The sequence below is a fragment of the Homarus americanus genome, unplaced genomic scaffold (assembly GCF_018991925.1).
Source record: "Homarus americanus isolate GMGI-L3 unplaced genomic scaffold, GMGI_Hamer_2.0 scaffold50564, whole genome shotgun sequence".
NCBI lineage: Eukaryota > Metazoa > Arthropoda > Malacostraca > Decapoda > Nephropidae > Homarus > Homarus americanus.
In genome coordinates, this window is record NW_024715014.1 from 3,576,573 (window position 1) to 3,586,851 (window position 10,279).

The following is a 10,279-nucleotide window of genomic DNA, read 5'->3' on the forward strand; positions in this document are numbered from 1 at the left end:
AAACATTAACGGCACCCTTAAATCTGATTGGGGTAACGTCACTAGTGGAGTTCCCCAAGGCTTAGTACTTGGATCATTACTATTTATTATATGTATAAACGGCATAGATATAGGCGTAGATAACAACATAAGTAAATTTGCTGACAACACTAATATAGGACGCAATTAAATATGACGAACACTCCGTAAAACTACAGGAAGATCTAAAAAAATTTTTTGCGTGGTCTGAAATATGGCAGATGAAATTTAATGTGGACAAATGTAAAGTATTTAGTCTAGGAGATGTAAACAGAGAAACCAGATATGAAATGAACAACGCTGTTATTGAGAAATCAGACTTTGAGAAAGATTTAGGAGTAATGATAAGTAGGAATCTTAAACCAAGTCAACAATAAGTATTTGCTCGAAACAAGGCTAACGAAGAACTTGGATTCATATAAAAAGGTGTGTGTTACAAAACTAGCGAGGTTATCCTAAAACTATATCTTGCACTTGTGAGACCTCACTTGGAGAATGACAAGACTAATAAGAACATAAGAAAATAAGGAGTCTGCAATAGGCCGGTTTGCTTGTGCATGGCAGCTCCTGTCGAGAGTTACTACCACTCTCTATCATCCATGAATCTATCCAGCCTCCTTTTGAAACTTTCCAGAGTTCCAGCACTTACCACAAAGTTGCTAAGCTTGTTCCACTCGTCCACCACCCTATTTGTGAACCAGTTCCTTCCTATCTCCCTCCTAAACCTAAACTTATCCAACTTAAATCCGTTGCTCCGAGTCCTATCCTGCTCGGATATTATAAGAACTTTATCAATATCCCCTTTATTGATTCCTTTCACCCACTTAAATACTTCTATCATATCTCCCCGCACTCTTCGTCTTTCTAGGGAATGCAAGTTTAGTTTCTTTAACCTATCCTGATATGGAAGGTTTCTAAGTCCTGGAATCATATTCGTCATTCTTCGTTGCACCGACTCTAGTGAACTGATATCCATTCTATAATAAGGGCACCAGAACTGAACCGCAGAGTGAGGGGCGATATGATCGAGGTATATAAATGGAAGTCAGGGCTAAACAAAGGTGATATAACAAAGGTACTCAATCTATGCAGCCAGGAGCGAACTCGTAGTAATGGTTTTAAATTTTACAAATTTAGATTTAGGCGCGAGATAGGTAAACACTGGTTTGGAAATAGAGTAGTGGATGAGTGGAACAAGTTACCAAACATAAACAGCAACTCAAATATAGCTTCAAACACAGGTTGGATGGATATATGAGCGATAGGGGTTGGGTGTAAACGGGACTGCCTAGTATGGGCCAATAGGCCCGCTGTAATTTCCCCTATTCTTATGTTAAGTTCTTAAGAAGAAAAAGAGACAACAATAACAACAAAAACGAAGAAGAAGAGACAGGGACAGACTGCGGCCACACTTACACCACAACATTGTCTTGGCTTTCTCGACACCATCTCAGATCACCAGGTCACGTGTTTCACCAGGTCACGTGTTTCACTAGGTCACGTGTTTCACCAGGTCACGCGTTTCACCAGGTCACGCGTTTCACCAGGTCACGCGTTTCACCAGGTCACGCGTTTCACCAGGTCACGCGTTTCACCAGGTCACGCGTTTCACCAGGTCACGCGTTTCACCAGGTCACGCGTTTCACCAGGTCACGTGTTTCACCAGGTCACGTGTTTCACCAGGTCACGCGTTTCACCAGGTCACATGTTTCACCAGGTCACCTTCATTATTATTATTATTATTATTATTATTATTATTATCAATTTCTTTCTGATTTTTTCGCCCCCCAGGCCCCGCTGTGGGTCGTTTGACCGGGTGGGCTAATTCCCGTAAAAAAGAAAAGATAGCGAGTTAAGTTATAAATTTAATAGACCATTACATAGTTAGTTACTTGTAGTTATATAGAGTTATTTAATTAGCTAGTTATTTAGTTATTTGGACATTATGTTTTGTTAGTTAGACACTTAATTAATTGATGAGATATTTACTAGATATATAGTTAGTTGGACATTTAGTGAGATAGTTAGTTGGACATTCAGTTAGTTAGTTAGTTGGACATTCGTTCATAAGCACAACACACACAACAGATAAGTGCTCCTACCAAGTATGTTGATAGCTTCTGGAGGCATCACCATTGCGTATTAACATATTATTTTCTACCGCTTCTTCCCACTTTTTAATCGTAATACAAAGACTTGATTCATCTTTAGACTCATTATAGACGTGATTAGTTCGTGAATAAGATGTTAATAAGAAAAAAATAATGATGGATGTGTTGTGAGTTTGGCATCAGCAGGATGACCTTCAAAGAGCGGGCAGAATTTGCTGTTTCATTGTGATGTATCAATTTTCCTCCTGATTGTCTCTAATTTTGGCTTATTGTGATGTTATTACGATTATTTAAGGTATATTATAACACTTATGATTATGTAAAAAGGTGATAATTATCCATTGAATCAAAATATCATTCATAGAGTAATTATTATTAGGTTTATATACATCACTGCCACACGTAGGATAAAGAGAACGTTATAATTTTTCCATTCATAACGTTAATATAATTATATATATTAATAGACATATTATAACCATAAAAATATATACTGCAAAAATATAATTTATACATATATTTCTAAATGTTAGATAATTTATTCAGTATGCATACATTGAGTCTCTGGCAACTATACAGTACGACATTTTGGTCTTTTATCATTACAGCCCACCTCTGGTTAACTTGAAGACGAAGGAAATAGTAAGTGTCTTCATTTATCCCTTTTAACCTTATTTTCTCATGTATTTTACCCGAGTAATATATATTTTATTCATCAATAACACTAGATTAATATTTTATATAATTTGTGGCTCAATATTGTTAGTTTTGTGTAGGAATTGTGTTGATGTTCCCAGCTAGTGTTTGTACCCATCCCTGTCTGTAGTCTACCATAACTGTGTGTACTCATACCTGTGTTTGTACCGTAACTGTGTATACCCATACCTGTCTGTACCATAGCTATGTCATTGTACCATAACTGTGTGTACCATAACTGTGTGCCATAACTGTCAGTACTTAGAAACCTTCCATATCAAGATAGGTTAAAGAAACTAAACTTGCATTCTCTAGAAAGACGAAGAGTGCGGGGAGATATGATAGAAGTATTTAAGCGGGTGAAAGGAATCAATAAAGGATATATAGATAAAGTTCTTATAATATCCGAACAGGATAGGACTCGGAGCAACGGATTTAAGTTGGATAAGTTTAGGTTTAGGAGGGAGATAGGAAGGAACTGGTTCACAAATAGGGTGGTGGACGAGTGGAACAAGCTTAGCAACTTTGTAGTAAGTGCTGGAACGCTGGAAAGTTTTAAAAGGAGGCTAGATAGATCATGGATGATAGAGAGTGGTAGTAACTCGACAGGAGCTGCCATGGCAGTTGTTGTCGAGGGATCGATTTCTCGCTCTTTCTCTACCAATAGTGGCGTCCCACAGGGTTCTGTTCTTTCACCAACTCTCTTTCTTCTTTTTATCAATGATTTACTTCACACTACAACTAATTCTCTCCATTCTTACGCCGATGATTCTACTCTTCACTCTTCCTCACATTTTCCCCTTCCTTCTAACTCTCAAACTAGATCTGTTTCTAGAACTGATATCATTACTTCTATCAACGCGGATCTGTGCAGCATCTCTGAATGGGGAGATACAAACTTGGTTAAGTTCAATAGTAACAAAACTCAATATTTACCAATTACACTTTGTAAAGTAGACGATCTCCCACCAATTACATTTCAGGACGCTATCATCCCCCCAAATTCTGAAATAAATATGTTAGGCCTCACCATTTCCTCCAATATGTCCTGGAAATCACACATCCTTAGTATAACTAAAGCTGCCTCCCGAAAGTTGGGAATGCTGTACAGATGCCGCAGCTACTTCACTCCTGAGCAGTTGCTCCAAGTATATAAGGGATTCATTCGTCCTAACTTGGAGTACTGCTCTCATATCTGGGGTGGCTCTCCTTCTGTCCAACTATTAGATAGGGTGGAATCAAAGGCATTTCGTCTTATTAACTCTCCTCCTTTAGTCGACAATCTCTCTCCCCTTTCTCTTCGCCGCAATGTTGCTTCACTCTCTCTTTTACAGGTACTTTAACGGACAATGTTCAGGGGATTTGGCATCCTGTGTACCGCCGGCAAGGCCGTGGGTTCGTAACACACGTCATGCCCGCGGTGCCCACCATTTCTCTGTGGATATCGGTCACATGAGAATAACCCGTTATAGTACCTCCTTCTTTCCTCACACAGCCAAACTGTGGAATGCTCTGCCTTCCTCAGTGTTTCCATGCTCTTACAATCTGTCTCACTTTAAAAAGCTGGTTTTCCGGCATCTTCGTGGTGTAGATTAATACAGTATAACCTTTTTTTCTATATTTTCAATTTCTTTCCGTTCTTTTTTTTCGCCCCCCAGGCTCCGTTGTGGGTCGTTTGACCTGTGCCCGGGTTGGCTAATTCCCGTAAAAAAAAAAAAAATGCACAGGCCAACCAGCCTATTATCATAAGAAAAAATAAGGAGTCTGTAATATTTCCTATTGCAGACTCCTTTTTATTTCTTATGTTCTTATAATTATGTACAATAACTGCGTCCATAATTGTGTTTGTACTATACTTTTACTTTTATCCTCTTCATCACTGATTGGCTTGTTAGCCGCTTGGGCGATCGGTCACGTCTCTGTCACGCACTGTTGGCAAGTACTGGGCATGCACCGGCTTCTGAATGTACCTGAACCCGCTCCAGTGTTGGTCAAGTCTTGTCTTGAAAGAACTCACACTCGGTGCCGTCACAACACGTTCTAGCAGATTGTTCCAAGAGTTCACAACTCTCACTCCGAAAAAGTTTTCCCTCACAGTTTTCTGGACCTGAGGCTTCTTCAATCTTGAGCTGTGACCCCTTGTGGGGCGAGCGTCCGCCAGCTCCAAGTAAGGACACTCGACTGAGTAGTGCCCCTTGAGATGCTTATACACCTCAACTAGGTCACCCCTTGCCCGTCTGTAGTATAAGCTAGGCAAGTTCAGGCGCTCCAATCTCTCAGGGTAGTTGAGGTGCCAAAGTGCAGGCACCAGTCTGGTGGCCCTCCTTTGAACATTTTCAACCAACTGACAGTCCCTAGCATATCTCGGGGACCAGACGGGGTGACAGTACTCCAGATGGGGATGTACTTAGCTGTCTGTGTACCATAATTGTGTACAATAACTGTGTCCATAATTGTGTGTACCTTAACTATGTCTACAATAAATGTGTACCATATTTGCGTACAATAATTTTGTGTACCATAAATGTGTTCTTAACTGTTTTTGTATCATAACTGTGTCCATAACTGTCAGTACTATAGTTTTCTGTGGTCATATTACAATGTGTACCAAAACTGTGGCTGTATGATAATTGTGTCTGTGGTTATATAACTGTCTGTGTACCTTAACTGTATCTATACCATGACTGTCTATACCATAACTGCGTGTACCATAACTGTGTGGCCATAATTCCATAACTTTGTGTACCATAACTATGTCTGGACCATAACTGTGTGTACCATAACTGTGTCTGTACCTTAACTGTGCATGTGGCTATAGGTGTGTGTACCATAACTGCGTGTACCATAACTGTGTACCATATTTGTGTCTGTACCATAATTGTGTGTACTGTAACTATATCTACCATAACTGTGTATATGGCCATAACTGTGTGTACCATAACTGTGTGTACATATCTGCGTGTACCATATCTGTGTACCATAACTGCGTGTGCCATAACTGTGTCTGTACCATAACTGTGTGTACATATCTGCGTGTACCATATCTGTGTATGTGGCTATAACTGTGTCTGTACCATAACTGTGTCTGTATCATAACTGTGTCTGTACCATAACTGTGTCTGTACCATAACTGTGTCTGTATCATAACTGTGTCTGTACCATAACTGTGTCTGTACCATAACTGTGTATGTGTTCATAACTGTGTCTGTACCATAACTGTGTCTGTACCATAACTGTGTCTGTACCATAACTGTGTCTGTACCATAACTGTGTCTGTACCATAACTGTGTATGTACCATAACTGTGTCTGTACCATAACTGTGTCTGTACCATAACTGTGTATGTGTTCATAACTGTGTCTGTACCATAACTGTGTCTGCACCAGAAACATTGTTGCGAACTGTTTCTGGATAAGGTATCTTGGTGTGTACGAGGTCCTGGGACAGTGTTTTGGACTGTTGCGAGACAGTCGAGCAAAACTTTTTTAATTTTTCTGAGACAGCCACAAAACAGTTGAGAGACAATGTTGCGCAACAATGTATCTCGGTGTATACGCGGCCTCAGAGTATCTCGTGAGGTCTACTCTACTTAGCACTGGTACTGTTACTATTGCCAAGCTCTGTGTCTTTTGGGGGTAAGTTTGGGCAAAGACTCATCGTGTTGTGTTAGTACCACAACTGCTTATGCCCGTAACTGTGTCTGTACCATAAATGTGTTATCCATAACTGTGTTATACCATAACTATCATAATTGTGTCTGTGTACCATAACTATGTTTGTACCCACAACTGTCTGTACTGTAATAGCCCCTGTCTTATAGGCAGAAGTATTATATAAATGGGTTAATTAACATATGATTTATATAGTCTATCACCCTCGGTAACTTTGCACTAGCTATGAGGTAGCATGTTCAGAGCACGTGGTAAGGTGTGCCCACGGGAAGTCGTGTCACTTAATGCTGAGCTAAGGCACTAGTAGCCGGCTCTCTGGCCACCTGATGCGGGCAGTAGTTTGATATCCTTGACGAAAGGAAGACGGAGCCATCGTGCATGGATCCGTCTTCCCTCGAGGGAGGACGTATATTACCGTTCTCCCTCGACGGGTATTATGGGATTGTCCCTCAACACCTCACACCAACCAGACGTATTTAGAAGAGCTCTTTAATAGAGCCTCCGTCCTCATCTCAACACTCATAGCTACAGTGATTAAGTTACGGTGATATACACTTGGAACTGTATCTCAGATAGTTCCTCAATAAATAGATAACTGACAATTGGGTTTCGTTACTAAAACCCTATATAATATACATGTTCCTGCCTCATTAACACAGAAGGAATCAACTGTTAAAGGGCCAGATCAGTACCATAACCTCCCGTATATCATAACTGTGTCTGTGCCCATAAGTCTCTGTGTACCATAACTATGCTTACCATAACTGTGTGTACCATAAGTGTCTGTGTGTTGAGACAGATGTTATGGGATCAAGAGATATTTATCAGTGGCTAGTTGAGTCTCTATCTCTCTAAAAAAAAAATGAAAATCAAGAACACAAGACAAACACGATAAAAAAATGCACTTAAACAACTTGCTTGATTACTTTCCTTATTAATTACTTATTTATTTTCTTACTTATTTACAGCAACACGAGGACGAGTTTTTGCAGTGACAAGAACAGAGGAAGAAATTCTTGCAGCAACAGCATCATAAAACAGCAACATGTCAGCCTGGAGTGTGGACAACCCCGTGTTCAACAGCTACATCTTCTGGTCAGCTGTACTGGCCGCTAAGGTTCTCGTCATGGGGCCTATCACTGGATACTACCGAATTTCTCGAAAGGTGAGTACTGTTTAACTTACATAACCCAACCTAGCCTAACCTAACCTAACCTTACCTAACTTAACTTAACTGTGAGTACTGTTTAACTTACCTAACCTAACCTAACCTAATCTAACCTAACCTAACCTAACCTAACCTAACCTAACCTAACCTAACCTTTACCTTACCTAATCTAATTTTACAGTATATACACAGACGTTCACTTAACACTACATACATTCACTTTATACACTCGCTTATAATCACTTATGTTCACTTTATACACACAGGCGTTCGCTAACCCCGAGGACGCCCTTCACATGGGTGCCAAGGATACCAAGACGAACCCAGAAGTGGAGCGTGTGAGGAGGTGAGTCTTTCTCTTTATCTATCTCTCTCTTTATCTGTCTATCTATCCACCCCCAGTGTTCTTCGTTGAGTGAAAACATTAGAAATTGAAAAATATTTCTTTCACACTCTCTCTCTCTCTCTCTCTCTCTGTCTCACACACACAGAACCCAGACTAACCCCACCTTCACCTTACAGAGCCCATCAGAACGACCTGGAGAACATCCCGGTCTTCTGGGTGGCCGGGCTGTTCTACGTCCTTACCAACCCCTCCCCGTTCACCGCCTACTTGTTGTTTCGGGCGTTCTCAGCGGCCAGGATACTACACACGCTGCTCTACCTCGGAGGCAGTCCCTACAGGGGTATGGCTTTCTTCCTGGGCACGCTCGTCAACTTTTTCATCGTCGGCAACGTTCTCTACAGCTTCTATTAGAGGGGGAGGTGGGGGGGGGGTTCTGGAGGTACTTGGAGTATCTTTTGGAGGTTTTGGGAGGTATTTGGAAGGCTGTTAAGAGATATTTGGAGGGATTTTAGAGGCACTAGAGTGTTTCTAGAGTCACTTGTTTTTTTTAGAGGCACTTGGAGTGTTTCTAGAGGTAATGGAGGGGTTTTAGGAGCACTTGTTTTTTTAGAGGCACTTGAAGGTTTCTAGGGGTTCTGGAGGGTTTCTAGAGGCAATTGGAGTGTTTGTAGGGTAATGGAGTGGTTTCTAGAGTGACTGTTTTTCATATTAGACTTAATAGTGTTTTCTAGAATGATACAGTGGTTTCTAGAATAATACAGTGTGTGTGTGTGTGTGTGTGTGTGATGCAATGGTTTCTAGAGTGGTACAATGGTTTCTAGAATGATACAATGTTTTCTAAAATGATACAATGATTTCTAGAGTGATACAATGATTTCTAGAATGATACAATGGTTTCTAGAATGATACAATGGTTTCTAGAATGATACAATGTTTTTTAAAGTGATACAATGGTTTCTAGAATGATACAATAGTTTATAGAATGATACAATAGTTTATAGAATGATACAATGGTTTCTAGAGTGATACAATGGTTTCTAGAACGATACAACGGTTTCTAGAATGATATAATGGTTTCTAGGGTGATACAATGGTTTCTAGAATGATACAATGGTTTCTAGAGATACAATGGTTTCTAGAACGCTGCAATGGTTTCTAGAGTGATTCAATGGTTTCTAGAATGATACAATGGTTTCTAAATATACAATGGTTTCTAGAGCGATAGAATGGTTTCTAGAATGATACAATGGTTTCTAGAGATACAAAGGTTATAACTGGTTTCTAAATGTTTTCCATTAGATAACAGTTGTGACTTTTGTTGTTCTCAGTGGTTATTAATGATCAAATGTCTACCAGGTTTTGTTAAGGAAATAATGAGTGGGATTATGAGTGGAAGTTACCTGTGTGGGATTTACCTGAGTGAGAGTTACCTGTGTGGGATTATGAGTGGAATTTACTTGTGTGGGACTTACCTTGTTAAGATTATGTGGGATTATGAGTGGGATTTTGTTTCATTCTTAGTTCGTTCATAATTATTAACAAATTTACAGGCAAGTCGTTTACAGTCATTTTTACATATTTGTGTAAATTGCCGAGATGTTTATATTCAATTTACGACTGGTAATGTACTTCTGATGTAATGATTAATTGACATGAACTACTGTACTTATACCGTGTACAGAATGATCAAATGAAAGTGTACCGTACAGTACACCACATGTCCATTATGTACTCTACTGTATGTACTCTGTATTTTAATGTACTTGTCACTAGGTACATACATACGTGTCAAATTATATAAATAAACATGTTAAAACAGATATATAATAGGTTAACTCCTTTACTACCCTTAATTTAATATATATTAGCTCATCTTTGAACTCGGAGTGAGATCGATTTTAGACAAGTGTAGACCGACATGTTGGAGTTGGGGGACCATGTCACACTCGCTGAGTCTCCTGTGAGGAAAGTGTTATACCTGGAGAAAACACTGGATAATACCTTTCTTACGTCTGACGCGGACAGCATATAAAAACCGGGAGACAGTAGCAAGATGCCCGCATATAACAATGACTGAACGGTATAATGATGGTTGACCCTCGTGAAACGAGGATGGCTGGCCCAAGGGCCACCTAGGAGTGAATTTGTTTAAGGTGTAGACGCTGTCGCCAACACAACAACCATACCCTGAGTTAACGCGCTGCTTGACCCAATGTCAAGGAATAGTCCGGGAAGACCGGACAACTCGCCAACTGCACTGGCTAACCATT

General features: G+C 40.0%; 1 protein-coding gene across 1 annotated transcript; it reads left to right on the top strand.

Annotated features, from left to right (window-relative positions):
- The first annotated feature begins 2,694 nt into the window (after positions 1–2,694).
- On the top strand, positions 2,695–9,253 carry LOC121853253 (microsomal glutathione S-transferase 1-like). Its single transcript, XM_042347273.1, has 4 exons — positions 2,695–2,771; positions 7,464–7,660; positions 7,930–8,009; positions 8,186–9,253. Exons 2-4 carry the CDS (start codon positions 7,541–7,543, stop codon positions 8,418–8,420), a joined length of 435 nt encoding a protein of 144 aa, XP_042203207.1. The 5' UTR covers positions 2,695–2,771; positions 7,464–7,540; the 3' UTR covers positions 8,421–9,253.
- The last annotated feature ends 1,026 nt before the right edge of the window (positions 9,254–10,279 follow it).

Coding starts and splice junctions, on each gene's coding strand:
- LOC121853253 (XM_042347273.1), top strand. CDS start 7,541: ATGTCAGCCTGGAGTGTGGACAACCCCGTGTTCAACAGCTACATCTTC. Junction 7,661..7,929: donor ACTACCGAATTTCTCGAAAG/GTGAGTACTGTT, acceptor TTATACACACAG/GCGTTCGCTAACCCCGAGGA. Junction 8,010..8,185: donor GAAGTGGAGCGTGTGAGGAG/GTGAGTCTTTCT, acceptor TTCACCTTACAG/AGCCCATCAGAACGACCTGG.